At 37.5% G+C, this 20,467-nt stretch overlaps 1 protein-coding gene across 2 annotated transcripts in view; it reads right to left on the reverse strand.

Moving 5' to 3' along the window:
- Positions 1-20,467, reverse strand: part of Ace2 (angiotensin converting enzyme 2) — a 42,055-nt gene that overhangs the window by 6,124 nt on the left and 15,464 nt on the right. For both annotated transcript variants that reach the window (XM_042680522.1, XM_042680521.1), the window contains 9 exons: positions 18,740-18,837; positions 14,195-14,364; positions 11,472-11,698; positions 8,705-8,849; positions 6,872-6,970; positions 6,073-6,195; positions 4,954-5,126; positions 3,568-3,626; positions 437-537 (listed from right to left, as the gene is read on the reverse strand). In XM_042680522.1, the coding sequence (XP_042536456.1) occupies positions 437-537; positions 3,568-3,626; positions 4,954-5,126; positions 6,073-6,195; positions 6,872-6,970; positions 8,705-8,849; positions 11,472-11,698; positions 14,195-14,364; positions 18,740-18,837 (1,195 nt within the window). The remainder of the gene's footprint in view (positions 1-436; positions 538-3,567; positions 3,627-4,953; positions 5,127-6,072; positions 6,196-6,871; positions 6,971-8,704; positions 8,850-11,471; positions 11,699-14,194; positions 14,365-18,739; positions 18,838-20,467) is intronic.

Raw genomic sequence — 20,467 nt, forward strand, 5'->3', positions numbered from 1 at the left:
TTTCTCCTTAGCACGTATTTCTATGGAATTCTATTTATTCACTAATAACACACATATTTCCATAGAATGCTATTGTATTCACTTATATACACATTAATAATGAAGGTAGAAATTTTAATCTTTTTTTTCCTTTCTACTCTAAGGAGCTTAGGGCACAAAATGTTTAATAAGAACACTGTCCTTGTCATTTCCAAGTCAAATAAACCACAACCATCCCTAAATATGGTGGTCCCAAATTCTAGGATGCAAAAGACATTTAAAAGTCATTGGGAAATGTTTCCTAATCTTCCTTAGAGAAATTATGATATCATTATTATTATTCTAACTTATTATTATTAACTTAACTTAGAATAAAGCTTAAGCAGAGTATCTCCTCAGACTTGAGAATAAGGGAATTGCTGGCTAGAGAATGTGTGAACCCAGCAAATGAACTCACCGAAAAGGAATTGTCTGGTTTTTGGTTGCTGAAAAATACTTTCTCAGAGCATATGCAACAGATGACTGGAACAAATACATTTCGTTGTCGTTCCATTCATACTAAAAATTCAGAAAAAAAGATACTGCTCAGAAAGGATCAGAGGACAGATTTTTTAAACCAAGTACTTGTTAAGCCTTATTGTTACCATCCCAAGGACTCTAGCTACTCATTGTATCAGTGACTTCCAGTGTTCATGGGTCCCAGCAATACATGGAGGACTGCTTAAAAGACCCTCAGCTCCTGATTCAGACTGTCGGGCTGAGAATGAAGAGACTTCATCACGAAGAAGCTCTTGGGTGGGTGGCTAATGCTGTTCCTTGAGCAACCATTGGTCTCACTGTCTTTCCTTCTTTGATTTGATCTAAATTCAAATAAGCACTCTAAAGACAGGACTATAGGTGGGAGTCCCTGTGAACAGAGGGGGTAAACTTGTTTTCCAATTCTAAAGGTCTTGTGTGTTAAAAGACAGAAAAAGTAGCATTGACTCTTTTCTCCAGCAGGAGGCAGCAGCAGATTTGCATTTCTACTTTCCCTTCAGACAAAAAGAATCATGACCTCACAAAACAATGTCACTTTTACAGTTACATAAGTAAGGTAAATGAGTACATTTGTCAAACATTGTAACTCCCTCCCTCATTTTTCTCCCACTTTCCCTCTTCCTCCCATCCCCCCAAAACATAGTAAAGTTCATTTCTAACATAGTGTCTTGTGAGTATCACTGTTGCATTGTTTCACCCTTTGTCCTTTGTTTCATTATTTTGTTATTCCCCTTCCCTTCCCCAAATCAGATAAAGGTATATACAAGACACAGGGTACCAGAATCAAGAACAGTAACAAAATTAAATTTAATTTAAAAAAGGAAATGTTCCAGGAAGTGTAACTCAGTAATTACACTTCCAGACAGTTATTCTTATGCATTTGTTTATAACATTTATTACATTGTGTTGAAATTGTCTAAAAAATATCATTTTTACTTCAGCTTGATTTCACCCAAGTTTGGGGAGGATGGAGTTGTTTTAAGAGTAGCAATAAGGGGCTGGGAAGGTGGCTCAGTGGTAGAGGGCTTGCCTTGTATGCATGAGGCCCTGCGTTCGATTCCTCAGCACCACATAAGCAGAAAAAAACTGGAAGTGGCGCTGTGGTTCAAGGGGTAGAGCACTAGACCTGAGTTGAAGAGCTGAGAGACAACACCCAGGCCCACAGTTCAGACCCCACGACCAACCAAAAAAAAAAGAGTAGCAATAATACTATTGATATTGTGATTAATAATATCCATGTTATTGCTTTTATATTAAAACAATTAATGATGAATTTTGAAATAATGCCATAGACTAGGTTGTAGTTTGCCACTAACTGGCTGGAATGGGCAGCTGGTTTTGTTTTGATGTGCATACACACTAAAGGTTCAGTTTGGTTCCCCTCAACTTGATAAATTGGCCTTAGGGCATTAAACCATCAAACCAGCTGAAGACTACCAATCTCTGATACATAGAAAGAGAACATGAACATGAATATAGACAAAAGAAAAACAGATGATAATTGAAAATGATTTTGATCTTTCAAGAGTAGTTAAAAGTCATTAGGCCAATGAAGAGCTAATATAACTATGACAAAAATAAGTAAGTTCAAGGACATTTAACAATTATTAATAAATGGGAGCAGGAGTTTGTAAAGCAGTGAACTTCTATTTTTACCATTATTTCCTTAAAAATTTCTATGGTTTTTTTCTTAAAATTTTCTATACCTGTGCTACCTATATTTCCATGTCTTACATAACTATTAGAATTATCCTAGAAGTACTGTTGAATCTTGAGCAATATTTTAATTCTTAGGATCAGCAAAAGGGTAGAAATGCAATCTTTGGATTTTTGCAATGAGAAAGTAATTTTCTATAGCACCTTGGACTGTTTTATCTGAAAGTTCCAGGACAACTTGGAAACTTGCAAAGCTGTCATGTTGCCACACCCCATTTAGGTCTTTGATCCCCATTTGTCTGAGACTATCTGTCCTCTCTTCTTTCCTAAATCAAAGTTACTAATATACTTCCTCAGGATAAGTTACCTGAGATAGAGATTCAGGAGAGAATAATAGCTAATTAATTAATTTGTATAAAGAGGTAATAGGATTTTCAATAAAACACTTTGTTACCCCAAAATATATCACTAAGTCATTGGTTATGAAACTTTACTGGAATTAGAATCACCCAAAGAGCTTTGAAAACTTTTGGGGGGGGGCGGTACTGAGTGCTGTCCTTTAGCTTTTTCTCCCAATGATAATGTTCTATCACCTGAGCAACAACTCCACTTCTGGCTTTTTGGTGATTAATTGGAGACAAAAGTACTAGTTCAAAGCTCAGACAGGAAAGCCCGTGCGATTCTTATCTCCACTAACTTCAGATGTGGCTCAAAGTGGTAGAGCACTAGCCTTAAGTAAAATAGCTCAGAATGGTGTCCAGGCTCTGAGATCAAGCCCCGGTACTAGAACACCCCAAAATAGTCTAAAGGACCTTCCTGGCCAGGCTGGCTTTGAACTACTATTCTCAAATCTCTGCCTCCTGAATAGCTCGAATTACAGACATGAGGGAGGTTAAAAAAATTTCAGATTCTGATTAGGCATGCATAAGGCTGGGGCCTGAGAGTCTACATTTGATTGATTCAGATCAAAAGATGTAAGTGACCTTGATTGGTCCATGGACAATGCTGTGAATAAAGCCAGGAACTATCTAGATCTAGATCTAGATATGGATATAGATGATTTACTAACAAAAATCTAAACATAATGCTTCTAAAATAAAATGGCTCAAAATACAACCATGTCTTCTTCCTTGAATACAAGTAATGATGTTAAGTATCAACGGGAAGGATGAGTATTTGATATTTAATGATCTATCTAGATGATGTTGCACTGATTTCATAACACCTTCAATGTAGTAAGTAAAAAATAGGTATTACCTAGATAGAATGGGTTATAGTTTAAAGAGAACTATTTGGTTTCCTCTGTGTGTAGCTCACACTGGAATGGGTATACTGTCTCCTGTTCAAGGAAGAGAGTACACTGAAACACATGAACAAACCACCCAGAATACTCACTGCTTTATCTCCAAGAGCTGATTTCAGGCTTATCCTCACTTTGATGCTTTGATCATTATCTGATTAAAGAGAAATCACAGAGTGCTAGTTATAGATGGCAGATTGACACGTGTTTATTTCTCTCCCTTCCCAAGATCCCATTAATAAATGTATTTATTTATTTATTTTGGTCACGGGACTTGAAATCTGGGCCTGATCGCTGTCCTGGAGCCCTTCAGCTCAAGTCTAGCTTTCTGCCACTTAGAGCCATAGCCCACTTCTGGTTTTCTGGTGGTTAATAGGAGGTAAGAGTCTCCTGGAGGTAAGACTTTCCTGCCTGGGCTGGCTATGAATGGTGATTCTCAGTTCTCAGCTTCCTGAGTAGCTACGATTACAAGCATGAGCCACCAGTGCCCAGCTAAGCAATGTTTTAAAAGGTATAAACACACAGTTGGAAAATGAGAAAGTGATGGGAGAAGGCAATTGCTTTCTCAGGGAATAGGAAGCCATGGCCCGAGGTATAGACAGAAGGGATACACAATCACAGAGGTTTGAGACTCAGGTATAGCACCATTGGGAAGATGATAGTGCCCTGAAAACAAAGGAAATGGAAGTCAGGGTGTGGGTAAAGGCACTTTTAATGGGTAAAGGAACATTTAATCCCCTACTCTGTGGACCCTTGCTCTGACAGTCACATACACGTTGTACTCTGACGAGGGGTAATTCCAGAAAGAAGACATGGGAACAGGAATGGGTAGATTCATCCCAAGAGCACAAAAAAGGGTTGACTCAGGAGGAAACTGTGGTTTATATTGTGACAGGAGGATACAAGTCTGTAAGAAAGGCATCTCTAGGGAAATAAAAACCCTAAGACTAAGAAGAATAATGTTGGAAGAATTGGGGAAAAGCAACCACAATGCAGATGAAAAATTAGGTATGCAAAAAAAAATTGAGACACCCAGAAACTCTATGACAGGCCACATAAGAAATGATCCAAAAAACGACTATTGCTTGGCTCTGTCGACATTGATAGCTGTTTTACTGGGAAAATGAGAAATAGAAGTGGAATTGTAGGTGGAAGAGGAGGTTTAAAGCTGAAAATCAATAACAAAATAGCAATACATACAAATTATCTAGAAATAAGAATGTGCCAGAGAGAAGTGGTAATAGTAATAAAAATTCTATTTGTCTTTGACGAGCAAGAATCAAGTGGAGTGGAGACTATTATAGTAGTGTAAATTTGAGACTAATAAAAGCCTTGAAAAAAATGTGAAGTAGACTCAGCAAGGGTTTCTACATAGAGGGAACATACACTCAGATGTGTCATAGCCACCGTAAGACTGGGACCAAAGGAGACTCAGGGAAGCAGACAGAGCATGATACAAAATGTGTCAACTCAGTACTCACATGGATTCCATGCAGTGTTCCACCCCACAAAAGAATTCTTGTTTTGTTTTTGTAGCCAGATAAACAGTGGCTCAAAGTAGTTGAGCAGTGGTCTCACATCCATATTCTTTGCTCCTACTACATTTTCCAAAGCTAAAGTCCAGGGTTCTGATTTTCCAAGTCTCAGCATATTGCTACAGGGGAAATAAGAGAGTATTCAGGGCTTTTTGACTAACTTCAGGTATACATATATTTATATCTATAACCTAGAGTTTTTTTTCTTTGATTTAGCTAAATTTGCATCTGGCTGGTAAGAAAATTAGAATCATTAACAGATAGACTCACTTTATATTTTGTACCAATATTGGAGCTTGAACTCAGGGCCTGGGTACAGTTTTTTAGCTTTGTTGCTTAAGACTGGCACTCTACTACTGGAAATATAGTTCTACTTCCAGATTTTTTGTGGTTAATTGGGGATGGAATTTCCTTCCTTGACTGGCTTTGAGCCTTGATCCCAAGATCTCAGCCTTCCAAGAAGGTAAGATTAGGCATGAGTCACCAATGTCCCACTAATCCAAACTAAGGGCTGAATTAAGCCCTAATCTCTTCCAAGTATTACAAACAGAGCTCTGTAGTTATGACATAGACCAGATGGCTATTCAGACATTTCATTGCTTATGTTTCTGTCTAATCACAAATTAAACATCTATTCTATGGATAAGTAAGTTTTGAGGTCTCAAAGAGAAATCACCTTCAAAATTAGACATTCAAATGAGTAATAATTGGGTTCTAGAAGAGGTTTGACATTTTGAGGCATTTCTTTTCTTTCTTTCTTTCTTTCTTTCTTTCTTTCTTTCTTTCTTTCTTTCTTTCTTTCTTTCTTTCTTTCTTTCTTTCTTTCTTTCTTTCTTTCTTTCTTTCTTTTTTTGTCGATCATGGGGCTTGAACTCTGGGCCTGGGCACTGTCCCTGACCATTTCAGCTCAAGTCCAGGCTTCTACCATTTGAGCCACAGTGCCACTTCTGGCTTTCTGGTGGTTAATTGGGGATCAGATTCTCACGGACTCATCAGATCTCAGCTTCCTGAGTAGCTAGGATTACAGGCATGAGCCACCCACGCCCAGCTTGAGGCATTTCTTACAGCAACTTATGGCCAGCTTCAACAGAATTTGAGATGTCACATTTGTGCAGGGGGCCTTCATATTTAGCTGCTTTACAAAGGGCTTCTTGAAACTGGAATTGGTAAATGGTCCTTGTGTAATATCTGTACAAAAGACAAAAAAAACAGTGAAAAGAAATTCCATATTTAATTATTATGGTAGGGTCACTGATTGGAGCATATATTGAAATTATGTGCCCAAGTGACCACAGAACTACTAACCAACTACTGGTTTCCAAAAAGATCTAAACATGAACTCTGTAGACACATCAAAATCTACTTGCATTTATGTATTAGCAGATTCTCATTTTATATATCATTATTATCACTTTTTTACTGTTAAATAAAATTTATTATTTATTTACTCTGTTATTTTTATTTACTATGTTAAGAATCTGCTCACATTTGTATTATCTTTGCCAGACATTATCTTTTCAAGATCTGTCACTAATAGGTAAAGAAAATAGGCTTTTAGACTTCATGTTAAAATGTTCTTCGAATACATGATGAACTCTGCTGGTAGAAGAAGACAAAGAAAATACTTCTGTGTCTCCCTGTGAGCCTACTGATTCTTTGATGATGCAGAAAATATCTCACTCCAGTTTTATTTAACTCAATTAACCATGTGGGATTGAATGGAGACTGATCATCTATTTTGAGCATTGAGTGAGAAGTGGAAAAAGAAAAGGAATTATCACTTTATTGAGCCCCATTGGTTTCTTTTTAACAAGTTGTCCCTAAACCCTACAAGTGAAATAGAGAGAAGAAAATGGTCATTTACCGGATGAATGAGAAATCATTAGAAACATGGAACAGAGATGCAGGGTCACAGTACGTCTCATCATGAGGCACAGGTTCCACCACCCCAACGATCTCTCGCCTTTGGGGATAAAAGGAAGAGCTAGATTAACTGTGAGAAGGTAGCGTTGCTCACCACTACTGCAGTTTCTTGAGACAAAAGGATTTATACTGGAGAGGTGAAATAACAATGGTGTGAAAAGATAAGAAAGTAAAGGCCCTCTGTGATTATCTCATTGTTTTCATTCAACCAAATGTACCAAGGGAAAATAATCTCCAAAACACTAATACAGTCATAAAGGACATCACCTGCCATTACCCTAATAACTCCTACCACATTTTTGTGCTCTTGGCAGATATCATTTGGTAAAATAGAAAGCTTATTCTCCAAGGCTAGCTGAAATGTCCCTTCCTCTAGAAAGCCTGCCTCTGCTATCACTTGCTTTACAACATACTTAACTTTCAACTCCCTTAGTCTTCTCTAGCTATGCCTTCTTTGCCATTTCTCTATGTTGTAGTTTTTCACATAGCACTTCTTCTTGTCCTGAAAATCTGAGCTCCTAGAGAGTGAGGCTGTGTCTTAGCCATCTTTACAGTAGGTGCCATGTACTGGGCATGAAGGAAAGTCCTCGTTTCTGCTTGTGAATGACTAAGTGAACATTTAGTTGCTATGCATTAATTAATTACTATAAAAGTATTCTATGTCCCTTTAAAATTAAGAGCAATAAAAAATTACCCTAGACAGAAAAATAGGTAAAGTAACCATGTATTTGGCATTGTTTAAAAGAAATGTTTTGCCCTTCATAATTCTGAGATCACTGTGGAGAGCTGCAATCATAATCAAATACTAAAAACAGAGTGCTGACACCTTTCTCAAGTAAGATTTACTAAAAGGAAGCTTGGGTGTGTGTGTGTGTGCAGGGTGGGGGGAGACGTGGCTGTATGTTGTGATAGCATTCCCCTAACTTGAATACAATTCTACTATTACCAACTGTCAAGATTTTACCTCCTTAGATCCTAGTTTTTCTCACTATGGAACTTCCCTTGAGAATCCCAATCTTAGTCATTTTAGATATTTTAGACACATTCTCTCAGGAACAGGATTCGAGGGTATACTGGCAAAGAAGTAAGGACATGAGACCAGGAAATGAAAGTAGGTCCCCCCCCGCCACCCGCAAAAGATGTGTTATCAAGGAAGCTCCTACTGTCGGTAATTGGAGCCTATTCCCACTGAGAAACTCCATGATTCTTATAAAGTACTTACCACAAGACTTAGCTACCTTGAGATTAGGGGTGCTGAAGTATTTGGCTATCAACTCCCATCAGTCATTGGTTAGACTGATGGGGATGGCATTAGGTCTTCAGCCCCTTCTGCCATTTGCGGGTTCTAGTGTTCTTGACATAGAGGTGTATGTGTGTGTGTATACATGTGTGTATGCACAAATGTCTGTAGAGGTCAGTCTTGTGTGTGTGTGTGTGTGTGTGTGTGTGTGTGTGTGTGTGTGTGTGTGCGTGTGTGTGTGCACATATGCTGGTATTGGGGCTTGAAATTGGGGCCTGAGTGCTGTCCCTTAGCTTTTTTTTTGCTCAAGACCAGTGTTCTACCACTTGAGCCACACCTCCATTTCTGGTATTTTAGAGGTAAATAATTTTCATATACAGATTTGCCTACCTGAGCTAGCTTCAGATCCTCACCTCTTAGCCTCCTGAGTAGCTAAAATGGCAGGCTTGAGCATCTAGCCCCTGGCCTCAAATGTTTTTAAATACACAGCAAAATCATAAGAAAACACTGATGACTCCATATTCACAGACTTACTTCATCTCCCACCACGTCTTCATCCATTGCTCTTGGGGAATCTCACCTCTAAAGACCATCCACCTCCACTTCTCTAACATGAATGTGAAGGGCAGCGTTGCAACAATGGTGAGTGCTTGCTTGAGTAAGAAATTTATTTCTGTCTCTAAAAAGGAAATAGAAAATGAAATTATCAAGATGAAACTCTCAATGGATGTTTTATGTGCAAAATAATTTGCTTAATGTGAAGATATTATTCTACAAGATACCCTTAATTACATAAGAAATATTGGCAGTGAACATAATAACATGTATATATATTCACTTTTCCACTAAGGGATTTGAAGTAGGATGAAGCCCTGGAACCGAATGGATAAATAAAAATCTAAATGTTAACCCTAATCCTTATGTCTTTTATTCGTTTCCATGGTCTTCTTTAAAGTGACTCCTTACCAGAGTTAATTAGGGCTATTTCATCTACTTTCCCAGTCATTCTGTTTATTTTTGAAAGCTCCATGAAGGCAGTGATTGTTAATGTCTCATTCAAGACTGTATATCTAGTCCAGTGTCTGCTACCTAATGTCCTCTGTGAGCCCTTGGTAAATAAGCAAACATGAGCAGATGTGGTGCAAAGCCAGTAAACCAGGGAGAGGAAAAAATATTGGGCTACTACACAGTAGGCTAGTATAGATAAGGATAATGTACCGTATATTTCAAAATGTTAAAAGAGGGCTGATATATAGAGCAGTGAAAACTCACTTGCCCAGTATGTACCTGGTGCTGGGCTTGATCCTAAGCACTGCAAAAACAAAACACAAACACCGGAGAAAATAATTTGACCATTTTCACCATAGAGAAATGTTAAATCTGTGTGGGGAGATTTTATATATATATATATATATATATATATATATATATATATACCACATAGACATATATGCATATACATATGTCTATATGTGTGTATATATGTATATATATGTATATATTTGCTCTGATTTAAACATTATATAATGTGACAAAAGGTCATGTTACTCCATTAGCATGTACAATTTTATGTACTAGCTAGGAATAAATTTAATTAAAAATATCAATCAGGCCATGTGCTGTTGGCTCATGCCTGTAATCCTACCTATTCAAGAGGCTGAGCTCTGGGGATCAAAATTGAAAGCCACCCTAGCAGGAAAGTCCACGTGACTCCTAAGTTAGAAGTGGGACTCAAGTGGCACAATTCCAGCCTCGAGTGAAAAAGCTAAGGGACAAAGCCCAGGCCTTGAGTTCAAGACCCAGAACAAGGGGTGAAACAGCCCATAAAATCCACAGATAACCAAAATAGTGCAATGGACTTGAAATGTACTACCTCTTCCTTAGCAAGAACTGAAAATGCTTTTAAGACATCATGGTGACTTTCCATTGGCCTACTTCCAGGCCCCTGTGAGATCACTAAGGGTCTGAAGCCAGTAATCAAGGCAAAGTGAACTGCCTAGACAGGACAGAGTTCATGACCATAACCTCATTGACCAAATGTTCCAGCCAGTAGAGCTGATCAGTGTGCCATACATAAGAGCAAAACAAGAGCAAAGGAATATATGGAAGAGGAGAAGGTATTAAAGTCTAATTACCCTTTTACAAAAAACTATAGTATAGTCACTGACAAATGGACATTTCTTGAACATTTTTGTGTTCCACCAGTCCAAGCCATCCACAGAAAGCAAAATAGACCACCTTGGTCAAGGTGAGCTGCCTCAAAGACTTGGAGGAATTATGTGGGTCTGAGGGGAAGCTACAGCTAAAACATGGCTTTCACTAAAAATAGAAAGGTTTCAGTGACTTTTACCACTCATTTTTGGAGTGCTTTCATCACTCATTCTTTAAGAATCCCCCCAAATTCAAACCACACTTTGCTTTGCATTACACTGTGGGAAAGCCTTTAGATCAGGGTTCTGTTTTTAGATCTGCTACTATGTTGCTTTCGACTATGAACTAGTTTTCCTCCCTTATCTTTAGTTTACTCCTTGGTAAAATGTTTTTTTTTTTTTTTTTTGTAGAATCTGTTCCTGTTGTTCTAATCTTTGGGGGACGTTTTTACCCAGAACCAGAATCTCCTACTCAGAAGCCTGACACTGATTAGAGGCATGACCTTGGACAAAGCCTTTCAGTTGTATGGGATTATTTCAGCATCTTCAAAAAGCCCACCCAGTTTCTATTAGATATTTTTAGAGTCCCAAGACCTTTCTTTCAGTTGATTCTCTTATTCCTCATTTAAAAATATAAAACCAGGGGGCTGGGAAGGTGGCTCAGTGGTAGAGCGCTTGCCTTGCATGCATGAGGCCCTGGGTTCAATTCCTCAGCACCACATAAGCAAAAAGAAAAAAGTCAGAAGTGGTGCTGTGGCTCAAGTGGTAGAGGGCTAGCCTTGAGCTGAAGAGCTGAGGGACAGTGCCCAGGCCCAGAGTTCAGGCCCCACGACTGGACCAATATATATATATATATATATATATATATATATATATATATATATATATATATATATATATAACCAGGACTGGAGAGGCAGTGAAGTCTGAGAGTATTTGCTTAGCATGCACAAGGCTTGATATTCAATTCCCAGCCCTGGGAAAAAAAGTACAAATTGAAATGTTCTGATACATTAGTACCAGCATCAATATCTAGTTACCTGTACATATTATATACTTTATGTAGAAAAAAGGAAATATCTCATACACATGAAAATAAACACTTTTGCTCACCTTGGACTAATGAACCCCCTAATCATGAAAAAAATTACCATTATCTTCATGAAAATTGGCTGGCAGAAGACCAATGGATTTCAGATGCTTAGGTGTAACTGCAGAAAGTGACATGATTTCCCCAACAGCTTCGTGGAACCCTTCATTGGCTCCATTTCTTAGCAGGAAAGGTTGGGAGGCATATGCCATGTCATACTGGATGTGTCCCATCTCGTGATGAGCTGTGAGGAAGTTGTCCATTGTCACCTTTGTGCACATCTTGATTCTACACAAAATGGAAATTAAAATGAATATTATTGAATTTCATTTAATCAATTTAATTCTGCTATAAGTTCACAAGTTTGGGTGACATGTGTTCTCTTTCCCACTTGTAGGCACAACTGAAGTTTGAGTATCTACTTCTAATGTTCTTATGAATGGGTTGCCCAATATAAAGCAGTGAGCACGGATGAATCCTAGTCTACTCACACACTAATAGGAAGAAAATAAGCAGAGCCCTCTGCTACAAAAACTCCAAGGAAAGTGCTGTTTAAGTGACTAGTGAACATGGCCTTTGGGCATAGCAATGAGGGAATGCAGGCACTGCCTCCTAAAAGCACCATGAAGGGCATAACTGAGGATGCAATGAGCAATGAGACCTTGATCAATGTGGAGGAATTTGTAAGGAAGGCAGACATTCCAGGAAGTGCTCAGAGAAAAAGGCTTGAGAAAGAAGATGACATTCAGGATCCTTTGAAGTATTTTAATATAGTCAGGATAGAAAAATAGTCAAAGGGGCTCAACATTGAGGCTGAGAAAATATTAGAATAAAGTCATGGAGTGGGTTATGGCCCAGGAAGCAAGAGTAGAATGGGAAGTAAGAGGGCCAAAGACATAGCCTTTGGACACTTCAGTACTGGGCAGGGGGGTGGGGGGAGGTTGGGAAAGGAAGATGTCTCAGGAGAGACACAGAAAACACCCAGAGGTCAAAGTAATCTGAAAGAGCAGGATGAGGTGGAAGTCAATGAAAAATGACAATTGAATGACAACTGGTAAATACTATCTGACGCTGATGTGGCCCAATGAGATAAGAACTGCATTTGGCAATTAGATGGTGGTTCTCTTTCAGCGTGGCAAGAGCATTTTCATTCAGGTAGGTGTAGGCATCACAATTTCATAGATTTCCAAATTAATTCTCCTACCATGCTAGTCATATCACCACTACTTAATACCCTTCACTGCCCAGTCATATACTCAACCTCCTTCATACACTCCAATATAACTCCAATCTGCCTCCTTCATACAATCCAATATAACTCCAATCTGCCTCCTTCATACACTCCAATATAACTCCAATCTGCCTCCTTCATACACTCCAATATAACTCCAATCTGCCTCCTTCATACACTCCAATATAACTCCAATCTGCCTCCTTCATACACTCCAATATAACTCCAATCTGCCTTTCTCACTTGATTTCTCTGTATTGATATAGTTGTATGTAAAAGTGTATGCTGGATAACTTCCATATAATTTTTCTTTTATGATATTGAGGCTTCTAACTTGCTAGGTAGGCATTCTACAATTTGAGCTGTGCCATCAATCTTTTTTGCTTTAGGATTTTTTTGTTGCTGTTGGTCATGGGGCTTGAACTCAGGGTACTATCCTTCAGCTCTTCAGCTCAAGATGAGTGCTCTTCCGCTTGAGCCACAGCACCACTTTGGTTTTCTAATGCTTTATTGGAGATAAGAGTCTCATAGACTTTCCTGCCCGGGCTGGCTTTGAACCATGATCCTCAGATCTCAGCCTCCTGAGTAGCTAGGATTACAGCCGTGAGCCACCGGCGCCTGGCACCTTAGTTATTTTTTAAATAGAGGCTCACTTTTATACCTGAACCCACATGGCCTTCACTGCAATTACATCCTTACTTACTTATCTCCATTCACTGCTCTAGCCTTGCTCCTACTTGCCTGAGTGCTCTCTTTCAATAAAGCACTTCTTAAAAAGTCTCTGATTTAAGCTAGGGAACTCACCTTAAAGACACAAGCCTTCAACCTAGGAAATACTGTCCTAGTTTTATGAATAAGGAAAGTGAAACCCAAGAAGGTTAAATCCATTGTCCAAGGTTGCTTACTCATTAAGAGACACACCTGGGTTTCCAAAGCTTGTGTCCCTTCTGCCACATCATACAGATTAGCCTTCACATATTTGTTATTCTAGCCTAACTTGAATTATTCTTGCTGACTCTAATACATACAAGTCTGGCCTCGCTGATGTTCTCCCACCCTGCTATGTCTTCCCAGTTGTCTGTCCAGCCTCTTCTTGCACATTAAGCCCAACTCTAATGCTAACCAAAAAATATCTGATCCAGATGTGGCCAAGTGTCTTCTCCCAGGTCCCTATGAAACATCCTATGTCTCTCCGCTTAGGACACATCCCTTTCTCCTTTTTAGCCTAGCTTGTTATTCATCCACTTAACCAATCACATCTACAAGGCAAAGCACAGAGGAGGATCAACTTCTGATTCACATATTGCGTTCCTTCATGACTTTGAGAATTGAATGGGCATATAATAGTTTCAATGAAGCAAATTGGCTAAAGGTTCATTTAGTGCCTTTTTGGTAATATTTGCCTGGGAAAACCAACTATGCTTTCATGGATTCCCAGCCTTACTCCAAGGAGCTTTCGCTTATCTCTTTTGCACTCAGAGAAAAAGAGAAATAATCCCTGACTTCACTGTATCCCATTTAAGTATCTGCACCATAAATAACAGACCAATTACCTGAAATCGCCCTTCCCCAGGTCCCAAGCTGTAGGGTGGCAGACCACTTTTCTGTTGTCTCCTGGCTCAGTTAGCATGGAGTTTTCCCAGAATCCTTGAGTCATTTTAGGAAGGCCAACAGACACAAAGAACTTCTCTGCTTCCCTGAATATCCTATCTGCATCCCAGGCCTGGAAGCAAAAAACAAATAACAAATAATGTTTGATACCAGCATTTAACATTTCGGTTGGATCCATCCATTAGCATAATCTGTCCATATAGAAATTTAACAACATATATGGACATATTTGAAATGTTTATACTCTTTTCCTTTCTTAGGTAATTACCAGAAGTTAAATCAAAGTATTACATTGAACACTATTTTTTTTTTTTTGCTGGGCCTGGGACTTGAACTCAGGGCCTGAGCACTGTCCTTGAGCCTCTTTGTGCTCAACAGTGACACTCTATCACTTGAGCCACAGTGCCACTTCCAAATATTTTTGAGTAGTTTATTGGAGATAAATGTCTCATGCACTTTTCTGCCTGGGCTGGTTTCAAACCGAGATCCTCAGATCTCAGCCTCCCGAGTAGCTAGCATTACAGGTGTGAGCCCCCAGCACCTGGCTTACATTGAGTACTATTTTTAATAGTAAAAAAATGTAGAAATAATCATCAGAATAATTCAATAAATAATAATACCATTATAGAAGGAAAATTGTGTGGCCAGCTGAATTATATTTAAAGGATTTTAATGATATTATAAAATATAATTTAATAGAAAGTAAAATATAAAAACACAAATTTGGAATTAATCCTGATGAGGAAATGCATGAAAATGTTAGCAGTAGATTAAGTGAGATTACATGTGATATTTTAAAAATTATTTTCCACTAGTTGGAATTGAGGCCAGGCCACACACATTCTAGACAAGTGTTCTGCTACTGAGCTACACACCCAGATCATTTTTTGTTATTGTTATATTTCAAGTACAAACAAAAACATAATGATTTTCGATTTTCTATTTACTAAAGACTTCAGCTCAATGCAAAAATAATTGATCAAATCAAGGACCTGATTGGGGGTTAGGTCCTTGATAGAAGACACATTAGAGTGGACATGAAGGCACCAGCCTTTATGGGAAAAAAAGGTTTAGATGTGGCCTAAAAGCCCATTAGTTAGTTGGGCCTTGGCTTCATGATGCATATGGGACCTAAACTTTCATAATGTTTTAGAACTGGAGAAAGACAGTCATGGGTATCTGCCATCTAGCAAATTCTTCTTGAAACTGATGTCTCAGGAGACAGCCAGCCTTGCTTAGGACATAAGGCCTATATCAGAAAAAAATAAGTTTGTGTAATTGAAAAGTAGTTCAGGAATCATTTTTAGTAACATGGAAAAACTGTCTCTGATCTTGGACACTAGCCAAGTTTAGTTTTCTCCTGTATCAACCCTGGGAGTAAGAAATCGAATAGAAACTGTATGTTATTTTAAATTAAAATTCAAAAGTATAATATCAGGCTGGAGATGGAGCTCAGTGATAATGCTGTCTTCTGGATTCACAAAGCCCAGCATTAAAGGCAATTGATACTGATTGTGACAATCTTCTTTGAGTTAATTTTAACTAATGCATAAAGATATTAAAATGTACATATTTCTGGGGTACCATGTGATGGTCTGATACAAGTATCTATTATATAATGTTCAAATCATGGTAAACATATCTAGCTCATTTATAATCTTTTTATTATTTATTTATGTGCTGTCTTGCAGATCGAGCCCATGGCCTTGTGCATGCTAAGCACCACTTAGCTATAAACTTAGCTGGTTTATTTCTTGAAAATTCTTGAGATTTTTTTAGCTTTTGCAAATACACAATACATTATCATTATCTCTAGTCAATAAACTGTGCTATATAGCACACTAGAAATTCTGACTTCTACTTAACTTCCATGCTTCTCTCCCCTCTACTGTCCTCAGCCTCTAGTAACTGCCATTCTACTCTCAATTCTATGAGAGAAACATGTAGTTCTTAACTTACTGTACCTGGCTTTTTTTCTCTTAACATAATGTTCTCCACTTCTATCCATATTGTTGCAAATGATAGGGACTCATTCTTTTTATGACTGAATATTATTCAACTGTGTTTGTGTGCTACATTTTCCTTACCCATGCATCAATTGGTACACTTACACTGTTTCACTTTCTTGGCTATTATGAATAGTGCTGCAATAAATATAAGTACAGATTTCTCTTCAACACACTGATTTAACTTCTGTTGGATATTTTCCCATCATTGGGATATCAAATTTCTGGATCATATTATTATTTTTTATTTGTCGTGGGGCTTGAACTCTAGGCCTGGGCACTGTCCCTCAGTTTTTCAGCTCAAGGGAAGCGCTCTACCACTGGAGCCACAGTGCCACTTCTGGTTTACTGGTGGTTTATTGGAGAGAAGAGTCTCATGGACCTTCTTGCCCAGGCTAGCTTTGAACCGTGATCCTCAGATCTCAGCCTCCTGAGTAGCTAGGATGACAGGCATGAGCCACCGGTGCCTGGCCTATTATTAATTTTTTGAGGAAGTACTATACTGTTTTCAACAATGGCTATGTTAATTTTCAGTCCTAATATCAGTGTGAAAGGATTATTTTTGGTTCATATTCTCACCATCACTTGATACTTAGGTATGCTTATTGGAATAAGGTCATATTTTATAGTGGGTTTTGATATACATTTCCCTTATGTTTGCTGACAAAATTTTTTTATATAACTATTGATTACTTGCCTTATTTTGAGAAATTTCTAAGTGTGGGGCCCATTTTTTAAAGTTGCTTATATATTTTGGATATTAATACACAACATTGCCATATATTGTATTGATGTCATATAAAGTTCCCAATATTTTCTCCCATTTTGTGGCATGCTATTGTGTAGGCTGTTCCCTTTGCTAGGCAAAAGATTTTTATTATTTTTGGTTTTTGCTTTTTTTCCCTGTGCCTTTGGATTATGTTGACAGAGACTTTCCTATTCCAGTGTCCTCAAACAAATTCTCTTCTTTCTTCATCTAATCATTTGAATGAAGAATGGATTGATGAATTAATGAATAAAGAGAAAAACAAAGTCAAAATATTGGAATTTCTGAGTTCAATTGTTATTTGCCATTATGTATGTAACTTTGGGAAAATCATTTGCTTGAGCCTCACTTAACAGCACAGAACTCTAATAATACCCATTCTCATAACCTCATAAATAACATTAGAACAGGTGGGATGGGAAAACACTTTGGAAAAGGGGCAGACTAACATAAAAGTGGGCATCTGCTGCTGTTCAACTGCAAAAAAGGTTGAGGAAAGCTGCAAGAGTCTGGAGGAGTTGCAGCCTTAAGTTATTATTCTGTGAACATCTTCCTGGAGTATGTTATATAAAGATGATTGTTCTTAGCTGGGCACAAGTGGCTCATGCCTGTAATCCTAGCTACTCAAGAGGCTGAGATCTGAGGATTACAGTTCAAAGCCAGCCTGGGCAGGAAAGTCTGTGAGACTCTTCTTTCCAATAAACTACCAGAAAACCAGAAATGGTGCTGTGGCTCAAGTTGTAGAGAACTCACCTTGAGCTGAAGCTCAAGGGACAGTGCCCAGGCCCAGAGTCCAAACCCAGCAACTAACAAAAAAAAATAAAAATAAAAGAAAAAATATGTCCATTATTATATTACTATATACAGATTTAAAACTGATAACAAGTAAATGTTCATCATCTGAATAAATGTTGAAGGCAAATGGAAGTGTGAATACTAATTCTATACAAAAATACAGAATTTAATTGAACAAGGAAAATATGTAATTAAAATTCTAATATGATTGCATTGATAGAAAGAAAATAGAATTTAAACAATTGTATCATGGTGACAAGAAAAGGTGTCTTAAAAAGCTGGTTACCAGTGGCTAACTCCATAATCTTAGCTATTTGAGAGGCTGAGACTGGGAGGACCAGGGATCAAGGGCAGCCCTTGGAAGGAAAATGTCCACAAGGGCCTTCTCAACTAAGATCAGGGCACAGTCATGTTTACCTGTTATCCTAGACAGGATAAAAAGCCAAAAATAGGCAGGCAACAGACCAGACACTTTCCTGCATGGGAAGCAAGACCCCATGAAAATAATAAGCAATACCAAAAAAAGACTGAAAGTGTAGCTCAATGGTAGAGTATCTGCCTGACAAGGGTAAGGTCTCAACGTCATACCCCAGTACTGCCAAAAGTAAAAAAAAAAAAAAAAAAAGGAAAAAGCATGATTTAAATGGTTCTAATATTTTAACAATAATGATTTAATATGAAAATATATTCTTGCTACTATTCACAAACAATACTGATTAATCAGCAATCATATCAATACTATACTATTATTCAAGGTACTTGAGGTCACTGGCATTGGAAACTACTTTCCTGGAAAAATACATTTAAGTTAACTTGAATTTTTTTATTATCATGATTTCACACACAAAAGACATAAACTAAAGAGAGGCACACAAAGCATATAATTGAGAACTGAGAATGTTTTTAAGGCTTCATCCTACCTGCTGTACCATTGCATCAGTAATATCAATGTTTGGTTTCTGTTCAAAGGGAATGACCAAAGAATAAAGGTTTGTCCAAAATCTACCCCACATATCACCTATTTGAGACAAAGAAAGCACATTAGTAATATGACAATGATAGCACAAGACAGTCCAAACTTTATAATGTGCATGAGGTTGAATTGCAAAACAATCTGGTTTCTCTGCTTCCTTTTTAATGCATCTGTTTTCCTTTTTTCTTTCTCTTATTTTAAATTCCAGAATTTCCTTCTTCTATCTCTTTTATGACACTAAAATGGCAAGAAAGTATGTGGTTAGGCAAAGGTTGTTAGTGAATCAGCCCAGTTTCTTCCATCTTAAATTACCAATCAAAGGTGCAATTTATTAAAATATATGGAATACACAGCAAGTATAGATTAGAAATTTATATACTCTCCAATTCATGTTACAAATGCCTCATATTGGATTTTAAATGATCATATAAGATCATTATTCAAAACTTCTAAGAAAGCTAAGCTTTATTTTTATTATTATAATAATATATTTAACTGGGTAAGCACATATGCAGAAAACTTCAATCTACTATCAAGAGCACCAAAGAAACAAGGCAGCACAACTACATGAAGAATACTCCAGTTAGTACATTTTAAAATAAATAAAATGTAATAGAGATAGTGAAAGGAGAGGCTGAAGTGTGGGTGAATATGATTGAAGTACTTTACAAGCCTTAAGAAAACTATTAATGAAGCCCCTTGGCACAGTTAATATATGCTAAGAGAGAACAATTTTTAAAAGCATATATTTCATAGAAGTATATATATAATATTATATATATATATATATATATATATATGTATCAGTCATCAGGCTGAAGTAAAAGACCAGTAAAAGAGCCAAAATGGCCCACAAGTAGAATGGCATGTCTTCTAAAACACAAACATGACCTTTAGCTAAACTGATAAAATGATAGTGCCTACAATAAAGGCAGATATGATACTGATTTGTCTGTTTGTTGAACTTTTCCTAAAATAACTGTTCTGGTCATGATAATTAGATAAATTATAGCTTATGCAATGGATAAGAAAAGTTGGGTTTGAAGGAATGGCTACAAGTCTATATAGTATATTCAACATGAAGTAAAAAGAAAACAGTATATACATAATATACATGATTATAACAATAACACTCACTAAAGTGTAATAAATATATAACCCAGGCTAATGCTATGCTTTGTCATATATGATGGTTGTTTATGTAGATCTATAAGGTCGTCTTGTAAAAGAATGAACATATTCTGGGTAACTTCATAGCATGGAAATAGTAGAAATCGCTAAAAGGCATTAGAAGTCTGCTTGACTGTAAGAAGGGATGCTATGTTTTCATGGCACAAAATTTTCTGATACTATTTTATTTTGCCTTGGATGCAATGGTCAAAGAGAGGAGGATAACCATTTTCCCTTATCTATTACTCATGTCATGCCAAACCAAGTACTTTTCAGCAAGACTTATTGGCATAGTTTATAATGGACTCCTAAAGCTTTCCCTGAGGTCATACTTTTATTGTAGAAAGCCTTACTCTCTCTCCTAACCAGTCTATCAAGCATCATTCTTCTAACAATATGATACTAAAATCCCAAATTTTCCTCAAGAGGTTAGTTAACCAACTTGAATCCTCAAAATTCTTTCCCTCATTTCTGTGCTTGTTTTAACCTGGAATTCCTTCTCCAG

Source organism: Dipodomys spectabilis, unplaced genomic scaffold (genome assembly GCF_019054845.1).
Source record: "Dipodomys spectabilis isolate Male_0828 unplaced genomic scaffold, ASM1905484v1 ptg000061l, whole genome shotgun sequence".
Taxonomy (NCBI): Eukaryota; Metazoa; Chordata; class Mammalia; order Rodentia; family Heteromyidae; genus Dipodomys; species Dipodomys spectabilis.